Raw genomic sequence first — 23,187 nt, 5'->3', positions numbered from 1 at the left:
TTACTACTGACTATTCAGTAAAAATCGAGAAATAGGGAAAACTAAAATGTGTGTGATGATAAAAGGAATAGTTCGACAGTGGGGCTATAATTATCCAATTTAAGCGTATAATTTATCAAATTAAAGCCCTGCCTATCTAGTTTTTAATGATTCAAATCTCTCATCAATTGGATTTTTATTAAGCAAGTTATAATCAATTTACTACTGATTGTTCAGTGAAAACCTAAACGTGTGTGATGATAAAATGAATGGTTTACTAAAGCTACATGATTCAACATCAAACATCAGTTAATATTTGTTAAATAAATGAAATTAGTTATATTCAGAAACAACCTCTTTTCATGATATATGTATGTAACATAAAAAAATATCAACAAAAAGAGATAGAACAATTACAATTAAAACTATATATCAATATTTGTTTTCCCTTAAGGATAATAATAATGGTTCGGCATATTACAAATGGTTTACTGAAGCTATATGGTTCAGCAACAAACATCAGATGATATTTGTGATACAAATAAAATTTGTTATATTCAGTAACAACCTGTTTTTGATATATGTATGTAACATAAAAAAATATCAACAAAAAGAGATATAACAAATACAATTAAAACTACATATTAATCTTTGTTTCCTTTGTCATCACTAAAATTGAATTGGTTTTATATGTGTGGGGATAAAATGAATGGTTCAGCTGCAGATCTATAGTTATCGAAATTCATCGTATAATATATCAAATTAAAGCTTTATCTTTCTAGTTTTCAAAGATTCAAACTGCTCATCAATTGGATTTTTATTGAGTAAGTTATGAACAATTTACTACTTATTGTTCAATGGAAATCGAGAAACAAGAGAAACCAAAATGTGTGTGAAGATAAAAGGAATAGTTTGGAAGTAGGGCTAAATTTATCCAAATTAAGCGTATAATATATCAAATTAAAGCCCTATCTTTCTAGTTTCTAGATATTCAAACCTCTCATCAATTGAAGTTTTATTGAGCAAGTTATAGTCAATTTACTACTGATTGTTCAGTGGAAACTGAAATGCATATGACGATAAAATGAATGGTTTACTTAACCCAAATTTAAGGGATTATCATATTAGGACTGATAAGAAATATTTCAAATAACACCTATTAATTGGAAAATAAAATCAGCCAAAATTAATTCATTTAATATATATACTCGCACATCAGTAGGACATAAACAATTAATCATTCATATAACAAATTAAAATACACGAATGTTTTTACAGAAAACATATTCAACACAAATGAACTGTTTTCACTAATATAGATATGACACATACTCACAGTTCGACTAACAATAGGATCATCTTCGATTTGATCTTAGTAAAGTACATGAGCATTTTCTTGAAAACAAACATAACAAAATTTAATTGATCTTCATGTTAAGATTATTAAGGAATAATTATTCATTCGTATAACAACTGTTACTTGAAAACGAAATCAATAAAAATTAATTAATTTTCATATTAAAATTGTTAAGGAATACACTTACCGTTCGGCATGACTAACATAATTAATCATTCAAATAGATTGACCGAATAAAAACAATTATTCAATCAAATAATAATCATTAAAATAATTAGGAGATGTACTTATGATTTCGTATTAAAAATAGTTAGAAGATATACTTACAGTTCAGAAGAACGAATCAAAATAACAACTCATTTGACAATGTCAATTGGACATCCTGCCTTTATTCTATGTCAATTCATGAATCTTTGACCTGTAAACAACAGATATAAATAAAAAATCACCAATTAACAAAATCATGAAGAATATGTGTATTATTGACCAAACTAACATGCCTATAAACATTTAACAAAACCAGACATATTATTTAGGGTGTTTCAAATTTTCGGTTAACCGAAAAACCGGTTAACCACTTTTTTTAAAGCGGTTAACCGGTTTTGAACCGGTTTTCCTTTTTTTTTATAAAACTTATTTTTTTTATTTTTTCTTAAATTAAATTGTAAATATAAATAATACATATCCAAATAAAAATTAGACATTCATATATATTCATTGACTACTACTAACGATACATTAAAAATATTATTATTTTTTATTTTTATTTAATATATAATATATAATATTATTATTTTTTATTTAATATATAATATTTATTTTTATTTAATATATATATATATATATATATTTTGTAAAACCGGTTCAAAAAACCGGTTTCGGTTAACCGCTTTGTATTTTTTCCCGAACCGTTAACCGAACCGGAAATTCGGTTTTTTGAATTTTTCGAACCGTAACCGAACCGTTTTTTCGGTTAACCGGTTTTTCGGTTCGGTTACCGGTTCGGTTCGGTTTTTGCATTTTTTTGAACACCCCTAATATTATTGACACCAACTAACATATTGCGATAATATACAATTGAACATACGCCCATTTTATAAGCCCTTATTTAGACCTTTTGAATGCCAACACAATTAAATATGAAAAAAAGTTTGCAATGTCAATACAATGCACTTATATAATTATTAATAGCAATCATAGACATACGTAGTTAAACCAGAATTATTAATAGCAATCCAATGCATCTGTATACTTGTTATTAATGCACATCCAACGTGTTAAAATAGTTACAGCTTTGGAATGCCAATGCAATGCACCTATATTATTGTTATTGGAATATCCAACTTTGAAATACCATATATCTCATTAAACCATATATCCAACTTTGAAATACCAATGCAGCAATTAATATTGTCTACATCATCACCAATAAAATTCAACCACATGGCAATCACAAATCTAAAGTGTCATTATAGTTAGACATTTGAAATGTCAATTCAATACACCTATATAATTAGTATTATTATTAATTTTTAATACAATTTTTATTAATTATTAATACAAATTCAACATGTCAAGATAGAACAATAAATACAAACTCAATGTGTCAAGATGAAACAATTTGATTGGGCTCATTAAACCACAAATGCTAGTTGTTAATCAAATGTGTTAAAATGAAACAATTTTAGAGCTTCCAAAATGTACCACGTCTCGATCAACCAAGATGGATATTCAGCTATATATATATATATATATATTGTATTCTCACTTATACAAAAACCAAAAGAATATCATGTGTGTTTGTTTTATTATTTTGGATAATATTTTTGATATTTTTAGAGTTGGGTGGGAATAATGAGGTAGAATTTAAAAATTAATAAAAACACTCTCCTAGGTTTGTTAAATAACTGAACACCCTTGTAATAAAAACATTAAAAATTACAAAAATACCCTCACTCACCCATTAAATTTTGGCAGCCTACATTAAAAATTACAAAAATATCCTCACTCACCCATTAAATTTTGGCAGCCAGCCACCACCGTTGGAGGGTGGTCGGAGTCGCTGTATCGGCACAAGATCGACTGAAAAATGCCAGATCTACGACCATATCTGACCATGTTTGGTCGTCAACGATGGCCAAAGATATGGCTATCGTTGTCGACCAGATCTGGTTGAACAATGATAGATTGATCGGTTTGATCCAGTCGGTAGTGTACCATTATAGTAGATTCTGGTCACATTTTGGTGATGGTGGTTAGAATTTGGTAAATGTGAGTAAGTGAGCGCGTTTTTGTTAATTTTTAAATTTTTTTTTTAGGGGTGTTAAATGAAATTAATAAACTTAAGAGGTTTCAAACTAATTGAAGAAAATATAATAATATTTTCAGAGTAGGAAACACACAGTTATTTTGAAAATAGTATGGGCTGCGTTTGGTGTAATATTTTTATCCCTATTCTGGATCCTATTTTTCAAATAGCGTTTGGTACAATATTCTAAAAATATTACCCTATTTCTTTTAATTACATTTTAACCCCATAAAGTTATTAATTTCACTAAATACCCCCTAAAAAAAAAGTTTAAAAATTAACAAAAACACCCCCATCAACCCAACTTGTCAGATTCCGGCCACCACCGTCGGTGATAGCCGGAATCTGTACAACGGCCAAACTTCCGACCAGAAATGGCCGGAAGTTCACCGCTGTGGCCTTTTCCGGCCAGATCCACCACGGATCTGGCCGGAAAAGGCCAGATCTGGCCGTCAGCGACGGCCAAAGAAATGGCCGTCGTTGACGGTCAACGACGGCCAAATCTTGGCCGTCGTTGACCGAAAACGACGGCCACATCTTTGGCCGTCGCTGACGGCCAAAGATGGCCGTCGTTTGGCATTTTCCGGCCGTCGACGGCCAAAACAAACGGTAGATCTGGCCTTTTCCGGCCAGATCCACCATGGATCTAGCCGGAAAAGGCCATAACGACGTGTTACGGCACAGATCCGACAAGTCTGTGCCGTAACGAAATTTTTCGGCCAGATTCCGGCGGTGGTGGCCGGAATCTGACACTGCAGATGGTGGGGGTGTTTTTGTCATTTTACATGTTAGGGTCTTTATGTAAATTAGTAAACCTAAGGGCTTTTTTATAAATTTTTAAAATTTACCTCGTAATACTCCCATATCCAATAACCCAATACTATCCCTAAAATCCTATCCAAAATACTAAACCAAACACACCCATGAATATGATAGTTAAAAATATTTAAATAAACAGATCCAAAATTGTTTACGCAAAATGAGAAAACAAAAACCCTAATTCACAACGACCCACCTCTAATGTGTTTGGCAACAGGGCTCACATTCACCGGCACTCGGAATCCCAATGAATGTGGTTACAATACCAAAACACAATCAACGGAGCTTCCTAATTAAACCTATCCCCCAGCGACGCAACACAAACACAAGACTTATAATTGTATGTTAACGTGCTCCTTTAAGCTTTAACCGTCCTTCAGATTTCATTCTCTGCTCCTTGAGGTTTTACTTTCTCTCTCTGTTATCTTATTATGATTCTGTACTTGTTTCTTAGTTTTGTTTGCTTTTTGAGTGTTTGGTTGTTTTTGTTTATTAAACGGAGTGGGAAATTAGTAAAATGAATTGGGAATTTTAAAAAAGTATTGGGTTTCTGATTTTTTAAGATGATTGGTTGCAGTTAAGTTGAGTGGAGATGAAACTATGCTGTTAACTTTTAGATTAATTAGTTACTTTTTGCTTAGTTAAACTTGTGTTACTCTACTTGTGTTCTGTAATAGTTAAGATTGTCAGCTTGATTGTTGTATAGTTATTTTAAGTGGATTCTGTTGTGTATCTGTTTTTGTGTTGTTTAGTGGTGTATTGAGTTAGCATTTGCTTAGTACTTTCTTTGTTTCTGAAACTTTGATGAGAAAATGGCGTGTTGATATATGGTCAAAAGAAAAAATAAAAAAATAAAGCATATTAAGTTGTTTTAAAAATATAATGATATTGAAGAAGGTTAAATAAAGTGTGGAAAACTGGAAAGTAGTGGAAAAGGGTGGCCTGAGATTTAATCTGTTTTTTATCTGAATGGACAGTGTTGTGTTCATTGTAATTGGGCATCAATTTAACAAATTAAGAGAGTTTTAATGGTTTTTATCTTTGTGTATAGCCTGTATCTTTTGCCAGTCGTGGAAACTGCTGCTCCATAATAAAAAATGTCCAAACAGAATAATGGTTTCAGTTGATGATTTTGCAGGTAATTTCCAAGAAAAGGTAGACAAGATTGCTAGGAATAGACAGAGAAGAAGGAAATTTTGCATCTCTCTAAACTGTTTTTCAAGAGGTTGCAAAGGAGGCCTTGAATTATGTGGAGATGATTTTATTAGGAACCGAATGATGAGGGAATGTTCCTGAATGGGTATGCTGAAACGTCTGGGTGATGCTAAGCTTATTCAACGTAGAACATGTATTTTTCAGAAAAAAATAAAATTTATGGTCTGTGGTTATTGTTACTGTGGTGATGGTTTTGGAGATGGCTTTATGTAATGCAGAATCAAGTTCATTTATGGCCGAGAGGAAAAGGAAAAGGGGGAATGGGGAGCATAATGCTTTGTGTAATAATAATGATAGAAGTCACAATTGTTCAGAGGACACTTCTTTTGTGCAGGAGATTCCACTGGAAACAGATTCACATGTAGACTCTACAGTCAATATTAGCTTGGAGTCTGGCTTGACAGAGGCGCTTTCTAATTCCAATTCGAATTGTTTGAAGAAGAAAAATAAAAAAAGGAAGAAGAAGATCATGATTAATGCACCTAAAACTGGTAATACAGATGTTGATCTTCAGGGTTTTACTTCTGAAGCAATGATTACTCCCTTCAGAACAGAGGCTCCTGTTGATGTAAGCATGAAGAAGGTTTCTGAAACTTCTCCGTTTGAAGTAGATGTTATCGTTGATACGAGCACAAAGATGGATTTGGTGGCTACTACTGTTAAAGTAGGGAGCTTCTTGAATAATAATAATAATGATACAAGTCATAATTGTCCCGAGGGAGCTTCTTTAATGCAGGGTCTTCCACTGGGTAGAGATTCATATGTAGAATCCACGGTCAAACTTGGTTCAGAGTCTGGTTTGATGGAGGCACAATCTAATTCCAATTTTGATTGTTTGCATAATGAGAAAAAGAAAAAGAGGCCGAAGAAGAAAAAGAGGCATAATGCTCCTAAAAGTGATGATATAGATGCTAATCTTCAGGAAGTTACTTCTGAAACTATAACTGCTCCCTTATTAACAGAAGCTTCTGTTGATGTGAGCATAAAGAAGGTTCCTGAAACTGCTCCCAGTAAAGTGGAGGTTATGTGTGATACAAGCCCAAAGATGGATTTGGTGGCTACTGGAATATTAAATTAGAGTTATTTTTTTTTTTTTTATCATTAAAAGTCTTAAATTATACCATCGTATTGATTTGATTATCACTGGTATATTACAACTGACATGGGCTTGCGGGTAGTAAGATGTTTATAATGTTTTTGAAATAGATTGTAAAAATTTATTCTAACAAAATAAACTAATTAGATTAAGACATAATAATTTTTAATTATACAAATTTTAAAGTAATATAAATTGTATTAATACAAAGTTGTATTAAGATAAAATTAATAATTACCTATATAATTATTAATATTAATTATAGGTAGATGTTATTAAATCATTCATCAAACTTCAGAAAATCACCTGAATATATATGGTCTAATTATATTTTCAAGATCATCACCTTGTACAATTGATATTATCTATAGACATATCTTTGATATTCGATGTCAGTATTTATAGTGAATCGTGTATAATATTTAATATCACTTAATATATCAAGATCAACTATTTAAACTAAAATATATATTGACTTTCTGCAATTTCTTAATTTATTCATTTTCAAGTTGATTACGCGGACATGTTATTATATTTTTTTTACATTATTATTGGTTTTTTTGTGTTTTAAATATATTTTCTATATTGAAGTTCATATTATTGAATTGATGATTAAAAAATCAATAAATAAAATATCCACAAATTGACCTCGAAGTCTATATCATCATGGTTCTTCTCAATATGTCACCATTTGATATTTGCAACCAAAGTTTAAAACTTTATCAAAAAAGAAAAAAATTGCAGATAACCTACTGGGTATTATTGAAAGTTATAAATCAATCAGAAAGAGAAACTGTAAATTGAACTTTTAGCAAGAGACTTGCAGAGCAAGGAAAAAACTAATTTTGACTGTTGAGAAGAGAAATGAATTATTTTTATTATTATTATTTTAGAAATAAAAAAAAATTAAAATGTTGAAAAGAAACTCACATAGAAAGTAACACAAACTAACAGTATAATATAAGCAACTTAATTGAAGCATTGAAGAAACCATGAAGATAAAGGTCCTTGACAAAATATTTGCTGCAAATAAATTGACCACCACTATAACCAAAAAAGCATTGGATGATAGCATCTAAAGAAAGAAGATAATGTAAAACCCCAAACCACAAACCAACAAAAATCAATCAAAAATCAACAAAAGAGATAGAACAAGTACAATTAAAACTACTATCAATATTTTTTTATTTTTCATCACTAAAATTGAATTTGTTTTATGTGTGACGATAAAATGAATGGTTCGGTAGCAGGTTTATAGTTATATAAATTCATCATATCATATATCAAATTAAAGCTCATCTTTCTAATTTCAAATATTAAACCGCTCAAATGATTTTTATTGAGACGTTATGACTAATTTACTACTACTATTCAGTAAAAATCGAGAAATAGGGAAAACTAAAATGTTGTGATGAAAAGGAATAGTTCGACAGTGGGGCTATAATATCCAATTTAAGCGTAATTTATCAAATTAAAGCCTGCCTATCTAGTTTTTAATGATTCAAATCTTCATCCAATTGGATTTTTATTAAGCAAGTTATATCAATTTACTAGATTGTTCAGTGAAAACCTAAACGTGTGTGATGAAAATGAATGGTTTACTAAAGCTACATGATTCACATCAAACATCAGTTATATTTGTTAATAAATGAAATTAGTTATATTCAGAACAACTCTTTTCATGATATATGTATGTACATAAAAAAATATCAACAAAAAGAGATAGAACAATTACAATTAAAACTACATATCAATATTTGTTTTCCTTAAGGATAATAATAATGGTTCGGCATATTACAAATGGTTTACTGAACTATATGGTTCGACAACAAACATCAATGATATTTGTGATACAAATAAAATTTGTTATATTCATAACAACTGTTTTTGATATATGTATGTAACATAAAAAAATATCACAAAAAGAGATATAACAAATACAATTAAAACTACATATAATCTTTGTTTCCTTTGTCATCACTAAAATTGAATTGTTTTATATGTGTGGGGATAAAATGAATGGTTCAGCTGCAGTCTCTAGTTATCGAAATTCATCGTATAATATATCAAATTAAAGCTTTATCTTTCTAGTTTTTAAAGATTCAAACGCTCATCAATTGGATTTTTATTGAGTAAGTTATAACAATTTACTACTTATTGTTTATGAATCGAGAAACAAGGAAACCAAAATGTTGTGAAGATAAAAGAATGTTTGGAAGTAGGCTAAATTTATCCAAATTAACGTATAATATATCAAATTAAAGCTCCTATCTTTCTAGTTTCTAGAGATTCAAACCTCTCATCAATTAGAGTAACATTTACTACTGATTGTTCAGTGGAAACTAAATGCATTGACGATAAAATGAATGGTTTACTTAACCCAAATTAAGGGATTATCATATTAGGACTGATAAGAAAATTTCAAATAACACCTATTAATGGAAAAAATCAGCCAAAATTAATTCATTTAATATATATATTCGCACATCAGTAGGACATAAACAATTAATCATTCATATAACAAATTAAAATACAGAATTTTTTACAGAAAACATATTCAACACAAATGAACTGTTTTTCACTATATAGATATGACACATACTCACAGTTCGCTGACAATAGGATCATCTTCGATTTGATCTTAGTAAAGTACATGAGCATTTCTTTGAAAACAAACATAACAAAATTTAATTGATCTTCATGTTAAGATTATTAAGAATAATTATTCATTCGTATAACAATGTTACTTGAAAACGAAATCAACAAAATTAATTAATTTTCATATTAAAATTGTTAAGGAATACACTTACCGTTCGCATGACTAACATAATATCATTCAAATAGATGACCAATAAAAACAATTATTCAATCAAATAATAATCTTAAATATTAGGAGATGTACTTATGATTTCGTATTAAAATAGTTAGAAGATATACTTACAGTTCAGAAGAACGAATCAAAATAACAACTCATTTGAAATGTCAATTGGACATCCTGCCTTTATTCTATGTCAATTCATGAATCTTTGACCTGTAAACAACAACAAAGACATATAAATAAAAAACATCAATTAACAAAATCATGAAGAATATGTGTATTATTGACACAAACTAACATGACCTATAAACAATTAACAAAGACCAGACATATTTTGACACAACTAACATATTATGATAATATACAATTGAACATACACCCATTTATAACCCTTATTAGACTTTTTGAATACCAACACAATTAAATATGAAAAAAAGTTTGCAATGTCAATACATGCAATATATAATTATTAATAGCAATCATAAACATATGTAATTAAACAGAATTATTAATAGATCCAATGCATCTGTATACTTGTTATAATGAACACTCCAAACCGTTAAAATGTTACAGCTTGGAATGCCAATGCAATGCACCTATATTATGTTATTGGAATATCAATGCAGTGCATTAATATCTCATTAAACCAATATCCAACTTTGAAATACCAATGCAGCAATTAATATTGTCATATCGTCACCAATAAAATTCAACCAGATGGCATCACAAATCTAAAGTGTCGTTATAGTTAGACATTTGAAATGTTAATTCAATACACCTATATAATTAGTATTATTATTAATTTTTAATACATTTTTTATTAAATTAATACAATCAACATGTGAAGATAGAACAATAAATACAAACTAATGTGTCAAGATGAAGCAATTTGATTGGGCTCATTAAACCACAAATGCTAGTTGTTAATCAAATGTGTTAAAATGGAACAATTTTAGAGCTTCCAAAATGTGCCACGTGTCGATCAACCAAGATGGATATTCAGCTTTATAATATATATATTATATATATATATATATATATTATATATAATATATTGTATTCTCACTTATACAAAAACCAAAAGAATATCATGTGTGTTGTTTTAGTATTTTGGATAGTATTTTTGATAATTTTAGAGTTGGGTGGGAATAACGAGATAGGATTTAAAAATAACAAAAACACTCTTCTAAGTTGTGTAAACAACTGAAAACCCCGTATAAAACATTAAAAATTACAAAACACCCCCATTCACCCATTAAATTCTGGTAGCTGGCCACCACCGCTGGAGGGTGGCGGAGTCGCCGTATCGGTACAAGATCGGCTGGATCTGGCTGGTCGTGCACGAGATGACATTTTTCAGCTAGATACCAGTGGATCTGGCTGAAAAATGCCAGATCTATGACCAGATCTGACCAGTTTTAGTCGTTAACGACGGCCAAAAGATTGACCGTCATTGGCGACTAGATCTGGACGAAAATTGATAGATCGATATACTATTAGCAGATCCAATCAGTAGTATGCCAATACTAGATTCTAACCATATTTTGGTGATGGGGCTGGAATTTGACAAATTTGGATGGGTGACGGTGTTTTTATTAATTTAAAATTTTTTTTAAGGGTATTTAATTAAATTAATAAACTTAAGAAGTTTAAAATAATTAAAAAAATATAATAGCAATTATTTGAGAATAGTATGAATGATAGTTAAACAAACAGTAATTTTGAAAATAGCAGTTTCCAACCTCAGCCGAGTTCTGAGGAAGTACCAAAACATGTATGTATGTTTCTTTGAAAATGAAGATGGTGGCTTTGTTTGGTGTATAATGTGCAATAACTGCAAAAGCGAAAGAAAGTAAATTATTTTTTGGGTAGTTTTTAACTATTTATTGTTCAATTTCTTTTAGTTTGCAGTGACATGACAGCAGTCGAACTTCTTATGTATTAATATTGTTGTGTAACTTGTGTTATTTAAGATTATAAATTTATAATAAAAACAATATTTAGTCGTAGATTTGGCCTTTTCATCTGGCCGGAAAAGGCCATAGCGACGTATTACGACACAGATCTGATCGGTCTGTGTCGTAATGAAATTTTTCGACCAGATTCTGGCGGTGGTGGTTGGAATCTGACGCTACAGGTGGTGGGGGTATTTTTGTCATTTTATATATTAGGGTGTTTAATTAAATTAGTAAACTTAGAGGCTTTTTCATAAATTTTAAATTTTACCTCGTAATATTCTTCTATTTAACTATCCAATATTATTCAAAAAATCTTATCCAAAATAATAAACCAAACGCACCCTAAAGTACTGATTTTTTTAATTAATTGATGGGTAATTTTCTCGAAAAATGACAACTGGGATACAAATAGCCCATAAATTTCTGAATAAAGCCCTTTCTGTTTCACTTTTGAATTTTTTTTTTTTTTTTATTATCTTCCTTGCATAAAAAAACAGAATATGTGTTTATTTGTTTATTGACATCATTATTCTGAAAATTAATCGGAATCAAATAAGATTTTTGTTATTGACAATGAAAAGAGGGGGACTTGTTTTCTATTATCATATTCTATTCAACTTAAAACAATTTTTTTCAACTCTATTTAACTAAAAACAATTACTTTTCATTCATTCCAATTTGAAAATTAATCTACCCAACACCATCATCGTCTGCTAGTAACCACCGTCAGTCGGCGGTCGTTGGCGTCAAAACAATGCATGACCGGTCGGATCTAGTTGGTCGTGTGCCAATCTTACCGTTTTAAAAAATGGCCATATCTACGGTTAGATTCTAACCAGATCTAGCCGTTAACGGCCAGATTTTGGTTGTCGTTTTAGTTAATTTTTAAAGTTTTATTATGAGGGTGTTTAGTTAAATTAACAAATGTAAGGGGTTAAAATAATATAAATATTTTCAAAAAATGTTTTCCAAAAAGAAGAATGCTACAGACACCGACGTTTTGCACCGAAATATTAAACCAAACGACATGTCACCTGAGTCAAACAAGCCACATAACACGTTAAGTAATATTTCGCGAATGAACGGCCGTCCATCAAATATGGACGACCGTCCATTTTTATTGGACGATCGTTCATTTGAAATGGATGGGAGTCCACCTATAACGACGCCCGTCCATAATTTAAATTAAAAAATTTTAATAAAAAATTCATGGATGCCCGTCCATATATTATAGACGAGCGTCCCTACTTAATTGACATACGTCCCTATTAGATGGACGCCCATCCATTATTTCAATTAAAAAAAAATTGAAAACAAAAGTAATCTCATTCTTTTAGCCAAAGTCTATGAACATTCATGACACTTGTTTCTTTACTTTATTTTTTATTTCAGATGGTGGACCCCTTAACTGCATTGATGTATACATGACACATGTTTCTTTACTTTATTTTTTATTACAGATGGTGGACCCTCTATTGATGTATGCAGTTCAAGTGATGAACTTTTATTTACTTAGTGTTTGTGTTTGAAAGTAAATAGAAATAGGAGTTTAGAAGAAGAAAATAGAAGGAACATTGCGGGAAAGTGGAGATTCTGTTGTAGAGCAGAGTCCCTGTTTAATGGAAGAAAATGGACGGGCATCCATCTAAGAGAGACGCCCATCCATTACTTTTGTTTGTTTGTTTGTTTGTTTTTTTAATTTAAACACGCCCGTCCATTAAATAGGGATGTCCGTCTATAATATATGAACGAACGTCTATGATCTTTGTTATCAAATTTTTTTAATTTAAACTATGAACGAGCATCCTTATAGGTGGACTCCCATCCAATAAGTAATGATGCCCGTCCATTTCAAATGAACGACGGTCCAATAAAAATGGACGACCGTCCATATTTGATGGACGACCATTCATTCGCGAAATATTTCTTAACGTGCTACGTGGCTCGTCTGACTCAGGTGACACGTCGTTCGGTTTAACACTTCGATACAAAGCGTCGGTGTCCGCAGCATTATTGTTCCAAAAATGTATCAAACAACTATTCAACATTTTATCCGGATAAAATTTTAAGATATTATACCAAACAAATTCTTATAATCTTATCCTATTCGATTTAATCCAATTTAATTCAACTTAAAATAATTTTTTAGAATAACATTTTTCAAATAATCTACCAGACCCCAAAATTAAATACAAGGTAATTTTATAAAATTCAAAGTTACTAATGTCAATATTTTATAAAAAAAAAAATTCTGAATGTCATTTTTTTTAAACATTTGGAATATTAAATTAGAGTTAATTTTTTATTTTTTTTTTATCATTAAAAGTCTTAAATTATACCATTCGGTATTTTGATTTGATTATCACTGGTATATTACAACTAGACATGGGGCTTGCGGGTTACGTAAGTATGTTTATTTAATGTTTTTGAAATAGATTGTAAATAAATTTATTCTAACAAAATAAACTAATTAGATTAAGACATAATAATTGTTAAATTATACAAATTTTAAAGTAAATATAAATTGTATATACATACAAAGTTGTATTAAGATAAAATTAATAATTATACCTATATAATTATTAATATCAATTATAGGTAGATGTTATTAAATCATTCATCAAACTTCAGAAAATCACCTGAATATTATATGGTCTAATTATATTTTCAAGATCATCACCTTGTACAATTGATATTATCTATACAGACATATCTTTGATATTCGATGTCAGTATTTTATAGTGAATCGTGTATAATATTTAATATCATCTTAATATTATCAAGATCAACTATTTAAACTTAAAATATATATTGACTTTCTGCAATTTCTATAACTTATATTCATTTTCAAGTTGCATTACGCGGACATGTTTATTATATTTTTTTTACATTATTATTGGTTTTTTTGTGTTTTAAATATATATTTTCTATATTGAAGTTCATATTATATTGAATTGATGATTAAAAAATCAATAAATAAAATATCCACAAATTGACCTCGAAGTCTATATCATCATGGTTCTTCTCAAATATGTCACCATTTGATATTTGCAACCAAAGTTTAAAACTTTATCAAGAAAAGTAAAAAAATTTGCAAGATAACCCATTGGGTATTATTGATAAGTCTATAAATCAATCAGAGAAAGAGAAACCTTGTTAAAAAATGTGAACTTTTTAGCAAGAGACTTGCAGAGCCAAAGGAAAAAACTAATTTTGACTGTTGAGAAGAGAAAGTGAATTATTTTTATTATTATTATTTTAGAAATAAAAAAAAAATTAAGAATGTTGAAAAGAGAACTCACATAGAAAGTAACAACAACTCTAACAGTATAATATGAAGGCAACTTAATTGAAGCATTGAAGAAACCATGAAGATAAAGGTCCTTGACAAATTTATTTGCTGCAAATAGAATTGACCACCACATATAACCAAAAAAGCATTGGATGATAGCATCATAAAGAAAGAAGATAATCGTAAAACCCACAAAACCCACAAACCAAACAAAAAATCAATTCAAAAATCAACAAAAAGAGATAGAACAAGTACAATTAAAACTACGTATCAATATTTATTTTATTTTGTCATCACTAAAATTGAATTTGTTTTATGTGTGGGACGATAAAATGAATGGTTCGGTAGCAGGTTTATAGTTATCTAAATTCATCATATCATATATCAAATTAAAGCTCAATCTTTCTAATTTCCAAATATTAAACCGCTCATCAATTGGATTTTTATTGAGCACGTTATGACTAATTTACTACTAACTATTCAGTAAAAATCGAGAAATAGGGAAAACTAAAATGTATGTAATGATAAAAGGAATAGTTCGACAGTGGGGCTATAATTATCCAATTTAAGCGTATAATTTATCAAATTAAAGCCTTGCCTATCTAGTTTTTAATGATTCAAATCTCTCATCAATTGGATTTTTATTAAGCAAGTTATGATCAATTTACTACTGATTGTTCAGTGAAAACCTAAACGTGTGTGATGATAAAATGAATGGTTTACTAAAGCTACATGATTCAGCATCAAACATCAGTTGATATTTGTTAAATAAATGAAATTAGTTATATTCAGCAACAACCTCTTTTCATGATATATGTATGTAACATAAAAAGATATCAACAAAAAGAGATAGAACAATTACAATTAAAACTACATATCAATATTTGTTTTCCTTTAAGGATAATAATAATGGTTCGGCATATTACAAATGGTTTACTGAAACTATATGGTTCGACAACAAACATCAAATGATATTTGTGATACAAATAAAATTTGTTATATTCAATAACAATCTGTTTTTGATATATGTATGTAACATAAAAAAATATCAACAAAAAGAGATATAACAAATACAATTAAAACTACATATCAATCTTTGTTTCCTTTGTCATCACTAAAATTGAATTAGTTTTATATGTGTGGGGATAAAATAAATGGTTCAGCCGCAGGTCTATAGTTATCGAAATTCATCGTATAATATATCAAATTAAAGCTTTATCTTTCTAGTTTTTAAAGATTCAAACCGCTCATCAATTGGATTTTTATTGAGTAAGTTATAACCAATTTACTACTTATTGTTTAGTGGAAATCGAGAAACAAGGGAAACCAAAATGTATGTGAAGATAAAATGAATGGTTTGGAAGTAAGGCTAAATTTATCCAAATTAAACGTATAATATATCAAATTAAAGCTCTATCTTTCTAGTTTCTAGAGATTCAAACCTCTCATCAATTAGAGTAAATTTACTACTGATTGTTCAGTGGAAACTAAAATGCATGTGACGATAAAATGAATGGTTTACTTAACCCAAATTTAAGGGATTATCATATTAGGACTGATAAGAAATATTTCAAATAACACCTATTAATTGGAAAACAGAATCAGCCAAAATTAATTCATTTAATATATATATTCGCACATCAGTAGGACATAAACAATTAATCATTCATATAACAAATTAAAATACATGAATGTTTTTACAGAAAACATATTCAACACAAATGAATTGTTTTTACTAATATAGATATGACACATACTCACAGTTCGGCTGACAATAGGATCATTCTCGATTTGATCTTAGTAAAGTACATGAGCATTTCCTTGAAAACAAACATAACAAAATTTAATTGATCTTCATGTTAAGATTATTAAGAAATAATTATTCATTCGTATAACAATTGTTACTTGAAAACGAAATCAACAAAAGTTAATTAATTTTCATATTAAAATTGTTAAGGAATACACTTACCGTTCGACATGACTAACATAATTAATCATTCAAATAGATAGACCAAATAAAAACAATTATTCAATCAAATAATAATCGTTAAAATAGTTAGGAGATGTACTTATGATTTCGTATTAAAAATAGTTAGAAGATATACTTACAGTTCAGAAGAACGAATCAAAATAACAACTCATTTGAAAATGTCAATTGGACATCCTGCCTTTATTCTATGTCAATTCATGAATCTTTGACCTGTAAACAACAACAAAGACATAAATAAATAAAAAACCATCAATTAACAAAATCATGAAGAATATGTGTATTATTGACACAAACTAACATGACCTATAAACAATTAACAAAAGACCAGACATATTGTTGACACCAACTAACATATTATGATAATATACAATTGAACATACACCCATTTTATAACCCCTTATTTAGACTTTTTGAATACCAACACAATTAAATATGAAAAAAAGTTTGCAATGTCAATACAATGCACATATATAATTATTAATAGCAATCATAAACATATGTAATTAAACCAGAATTATTAATAGCAATCCAATGCATCTGTATACTTGTTATTAATGCACATCCAACCCGTTAAAATAGTTACAGCTTTGGAATGCCAATGCAATGCACCTATATTATTGTTATTGGAATATCAATGCAGTGCATTAATATCTCATTAAACCATATATCCAACTTTGAAATACCAATGCAGCAATTAATATTGTCTATATCGTCACCAATAAAATTCAACCAGATGGCAATCACAAATCTAAAGTGTCGTTATAGTTAGACATTTGAAATGTTAATTCAATACACCTATATAATTAGTATTATTATTAATTTTTAATACATTTTTTATTAATTATTAATACAAATTCAACATGTGAAGATAGAACAATAAATACAAACTCAATGTGTCAAGATGAAGCAATTTGATTGGGCTCATTAAACCACAAATGCTAGTTGTTAATCAAATGTGTTAAAATGGAACAATTTTAGAGCTTCCAAAATGTGCCACGTGTCGATCAACCAAGATGGATATTCAGCTTTATATATATATATATATAGAGAGAGAGAGAGAGAGAGAGAGAGAGAGAGAAGAAAGTTTTCCAATGTCAATACAATGCACTTATATAATTATAGATAGCAATCCTGGAAAGATGTCATTAAACCACAATTAGTAATAGCAATCCAATACACCTATATACTTGTTATTAATGCATATCTTTGAAATGTCAATGCAATGCACCTGTATTATTATTATTAATTATTAATACAGATCCCCTTTTTTAATTAATTAATAATTATATATGAAACAATAAATATCAATCCAACATGTCAAGAGAGTACAATTTAATTGGTTTGTCAATCCAATTTGTCAAAATTGAGCAATTCTAGAGCTTACAAAATGTGTTACGTGTCGATCAATCAAGACAGGTATTCATTATATATATATATATAGAGAGAGAGAGAGAGAGAGAGAGAGAGAGNTTAAAGTTGGTTCAGAGTCTGGTTTCATAGGGGCACAATCTAATTCCAGTTTGGATTGTTTGCATAATGAGAAAAAGAAGAAGAGGCTGAAGAAGAAAAAGAGGCTTAATGCTCCAAAAACTGATTATATAGATGTTAATCTTCAGGAAGTTACTTCTGAAACAATTACTGCTTCCTTAGGAACAGAAGCTTCTGTAGATGTGAGCGTAAAGAAGGTTCCTGAAACTGCAACCGGTGAAGTAGAGGGTATGTTTGATACAAGCACAAAGATGGAGTTGGTGGCTACTCCTGTTATAATAGGCCCGATGAATTTGAGTCGTCTGCTGAGAAAGAGGATGAGAAAAAAGAAAAAGAAGGAGAATCTTAATGATTCTGTGACAACAGATATGTTTCCAGAAAGGGATTCATCTTTACAGCTGCCAGTCAACATATGCTCAAGCAATGTCTCAGTGGAGAAACAACCTAATGAGGATTTCAGTTTGTGTCTGGAAAAGAATGAGAGTAATAAGCAGAATGATGGTCAGAAGGCCTCTGAAAATTGTAGTCCAGCTAATCTACAAATGGCTAATGCTGAGCATTTTGGAAAAGAGGATGTGAAAATTGCTCCAGGAGAGTTGGATTTGGCTTCAATGAAGGGAGATTTACGCCTCTCTAGAAATCAAAGTGATTCTCTGAAAAGTACAAATTTGATGGGGAAACAAGATCTTCCTTCTGAGAATGATATTGTTTCTCGTGAACGAAGCGATGCTAAGACCTATCATAGGAAGAGAAAGAGAAAATCCTCTAAGTCTTCGGTTAATAGTTCAGACTGCATAAAGGATGGTAGAAGAGATACTTTATTTGACCATTCAGAAGAAGCCCATACAGTTGACCTAATAGAGAATAAGTTAGATAGAGTAATAGAAGTGGAGAATGCTGCCCCAGCACACGTCTTGGGAGATATTGAGATGAAGGAAGCCTCTGTTAACAGTTTAGAGGGTCAACCTGCATGCAAGGATAGTGAGAAAAAAATGAAAATGAAGAATTTGCAAAAGGTTGTTACTGAAGATAGTTTAATGAAGAATGTGTCTGTGCTACTTGAAGAGCATCTTCAAGAGAAAAACATAGAGAAGGCAGGTGAGATCCAGATTAAAGTGCAGACTGCATCTTGTAAGGATGGTGGTTCTGTTGAAAGTTCATCTGGTTCCAAAGAAAAAACTTCTGATAATATATCTGATCATGATACTTTCTGCAAGCATCTAAAGCCGAAGAATGTGAAGTTAGAGACCAAGACCAAAGAAATAGCTCCTTCATCACATATGGTTGTAATAAAAGATGATTGTTCAGTAAATGAAACTAATAAAGAAGACAATAGTCAACATTCATCTCACTCTATTCCAATAAGAGCATGTATTGGCCATTCTAAAAAGAAGCTTCTTGTACTTGATATAAATGGAATTCTTGCAGCCATTACTCAACACCCTGTTGGTAAGGGATGGAAGCCAGACTATGTAGCATCACGGAAAGCAGGTGAAATTTGAAATTAAGTAGTTGTTCTAGTTGACATGTTTAAATCAGTTTTAATATTATGTCATTCATTAACTCTAACATGATTTTTTTGTGTCTTTCCAGTGTTTAAGAGGCCACATTGTCGCGACTTTCTCCTATTTTGCTTTGAGAGATTCAATGTGGGAATTTGGACCTCAAGAATCAAGTATTCTTCAATCTGTGACTGATTGTAGTTATTCCTCCATTTACTTTTTCGTAGTATGAGTTTTTCTTTCAAAAGTATTTCCTTGCACTTTTTCTACCGAAAATAAGCAATGGTTTATAATCCACAACATGCCTTTAGTATGTTTCTCAATGTCTTGTAGGAGGAATGTTGAGAGAGCAGTTCAATTTCTTCTGGGTGATTTCAAACATCGTTTGCTTTTCTGTTGGGTAATCCATTTTATCATCTCTTCTTATGGCCTGCTATGATCTAAATGTCACCAATTACCAGTGACAAAACTCAAGTGTGTGTTATAATAAAAAAAAAATAAAAAGCATATATGCATTTAGTGAGAACATACTTTTATTTCCCGTCAGTTACAGTCAGAATATCTCAAAGGACCCAAACTAGGAAATCCAACTCTATATGTAGTATTTCTGTAAATTGTGTATGTCCCTCCTATGCCACTCTCATAAACTTTTGTTGCTTTCCTCTCTCTTTTTCAATTTATGTACGTGTGCATGCATTTGCTTTGGGGTTGGGGCAATACTTTCATGTGACCCTAAAACTCAACATAATTTAATCAGCTTGTACTGCTTCACTATTGACAGTATCTGATAGTATGTCTATGGTTCTATAACATCACTATTTAATAGATTCTGTAGTATTTCGGGTTTTTCCTTCTGAAGATGCTTTCAAAAGAGGAAAATGGTAGATACTTTTGGGTTTAAATTAAAAGATCATTGTCTCAATCAATATAAGACACTTTCAGTTTTAATAGGCTGGTTTCATTCACTTTAAACTAGTGCTTCAGTGTATTTCCGTGTAATTATGGTGTTTTTCGAGGACATCTTCTGAATATGATGTTACTTTGATATCTGCGGTTCTTTTTTCTTTTTTTTTTTTTTTTATTCTGCTGCATTCATAATAACAATTATCTAGCCAACCACATTTGAGTTCCTTTAATAGCTGATGAATCTCTACGTGCAGGATGCATCCCACTGTAGTAAAACAGGGCTTACTGCAATTGAGAATAAGAATAAACCCCTGGTTCTCAAGGAGTTAAAAAAGTTGTGGGTGAAAGCCGAGCCTGGGCTTCCATGGAGAAAGGGCGAGTATAAGGAAACAAACACTTTGTTGGTGGATGATTCACCATATAAGGCCCTATGCAATCCAGTTAGTATCAAACTACATTTCTGCTATCTCATTTGAGCTATCACTTGTTTAAAACTTTAATTATATTCTAATTATGATGCTAATCTTCTATTTATCACTTCTTGTTTAGGCTTACACTGCAATATTTCCCTATTCATACCAGTACTGGCATACTAAAGATAAATCATTAGGTGAGCCATTATCAAACGTTAATGTAGTGTTTTCTGCTTTTTAAAATATGCGGTATACCAACTGGTAGATCACTTTACGGGCTTTAGCCGAATTGACAACAGGAAGAAAGGATAGCCAGTTGGGATTCATCTTGCTTATGTTTCTTTAAGTTGAACTTTGCCCCTTGTGCATATCTTCTCTTATCGTCATTTGTTATATTGCATTTGGTCTCCAGTTATGGAGTGACAATTCTATTGGTTTGCTGTGACTTGCATTATTTTCTATTATTGCAGTTGCTTAAATCTTATTCAAGTTCATGCATTTCCTTATCTGCAATTTTTTTTATTGTGTATTTTTGGCTACTATGCCTACTGATATGAGCACTAATATGTTTCACAACAGGACCTGGTGGTGATATTCGGGAATATCTGGAACGGTTATCTCATGCTGAGAATGTTCAAGAATTTGTTAGACAAAATCCATTTGGTCAACCACCTATTAATGAATCAAATCCACATTGGAGTTACTATAGTCAGGTATTCTGCACCATGTCAAGCCCATCTCATAACGTTGGCAATACTTCCCTTGTTAATACCAATGAAGCATGAAGATCACCAAATACCCCAGCAAACACTTTCCCAAATTGTTTCTGATCCCCAGTGACAATAATCAAGCTACTTCTACCAGTTACCCAAAAAAAAAAAAAAAAAAATAATAATAATAATAATAAATAATCAAGCTATTTCTAGGATATTCTGTGATGTAGCAAACTAATCCAGGATATTCACCATAGCCGGCAATTTTAAGGAGAATACAGAAACTCACTGAGATTGATTGATTATTTAAGTTTTTTATCACATTGGATTTGCTTTTGGTCCAATAACCATAGGTGAAATTGTACCGGGTGGCATCCACCCGGAGATGAATACATTCTTGTTGTCACAGAGCCCTTGATTCTGAATTTTTATCACACGTTCTTTATTGTTTAAAGTAATACACTGATTTTTCTTCACAAATGTTGTGAGCAAAGAGCTCAGATGGAGTTGTATCATTTTGTTTGATTTGCCTCCAAGTGTTTTACTAACAAGATAAAAGTTTTTGGTTGTGGTTTAATCTTCTCTACACTCGCTTTCCAATCATGCAGTACACAAGGTTTTGATGTGACAATAGAAATTTCTTGTTTAATCTTTGATAGGAACCCATTCTCAAATTAATAAGAATTGGGTTGGGAAGTGGGTTTTTGATAGAAATTGGGTTGGACAGTGGTCTCTTTATAGGTTTGGATAGAATTCTCTTTGAAAAATTGGTTTGTCAAGAAAGGGTGTCCACGCCTTGATAAACCACATGTCCGCAGCTTTTTCCTCAATGTAGGATCCTAACATTTTCAATTATGATTTAAGATATTGTTTGTTCTTCAGCTTCTTTCATAGTAATTGCCTTTGTTTCGTACATATGAAGCACATATGAATTGTTTCATAAAAGTCTGTCATGAAAAATGCTTGTGGGTCTGAAAGCAAATAAGATGCTAGTATAGTAACACTGTGTTGCATGATACCAAAAAGAATAGAAGGAAAAAATAGTAGTCTAATGAATTTTTTTTGGCATGGATATCTTAAAGTTTTTAAAAACAAATTAAAGGTCAACGATTAGTCGTCTTTAATTTCGCATTTTGTGAAATCATTAATCTTTGATACACATGGTAACAACTTCAACACCTTTGTAGATTATTAAAGTAATTTCAATGAGAAGATTATGGACACCATTCGACGACAATTATGTTGGGGTTTTTGGAGAGAGAGAGTGCCGATGAGTCTAAAGGTGGTGAAGGGAGTGATTTTGGTGAGTGAATTGCTGGAAAAGGCAAAACTC

General features: G+C 30.5%; 2 protein-coding genes across 2 annotated transcripts; both read left to right on the top strand.

The window, feature by feature from the left end:
• Positions 1–4,612: 4,612 nt before the first annotated feature.
• On the top strand, positions 4,613–6,756 carry LOC116116067. Its single transcript, XM_031402165.1, has 2 exons — positions 4,613–4,803; positions 5,602–6,756. Exon 2 carries the CDS (start codon positions 5,866–5,868, stop codon positions 6,754–6,756), a length of 891 nt encoding a protein of 296 aa, XP_031258025.1. The 5' UTR covers positions 4,613–4,803; positions 5,602–5,865.
• Positions 6,757–18,309: 11,553 nt separating this feature from the next.
• LOC116116104 lies at positions 18,310–22,312 on the top strand. Its single transcript, XM_031402212.1, has 6 exons — positions 18,310–19,811; positions 19,914–19,995; positions 20,156–20,222; positions 20,983–21,168; positions 21,278–21,338; positions 21,721–22,312. Exons 1-6 carry the CDS (start codon positions 18,551–18,553, stop codon positions 21,924–21,926), a joined length of 1,863 nt encoding a protein of 620 aa, XP_031258072.1. The 5' UTR covers positions 18,310–18,550; the 3' UTR covers positions 21,927–22,312.
• The last annotated feature ends 875 nt before the right edge of the window (positions 22,313–23,187 follow it).

The sequence above is a fragment of the Pistacia vera genome, unplaced genomic scaffold (genome assembly GCF_008641045.1).
Source record: "Pistacia vera cultivar Batoury unplaced genomic scaffold, PisVer_v2 Contig760, whole genome shotgun sequence".
NCBI lineage: Eukaryota > Viridiplantae > Streptophyta > Magnoliopsida > Sapindales > Anacardiaceae > Pistacia > Pistacia vera.
This window is presented reverse-complemented; position numbering and strand designations above follow the sequence as displayed.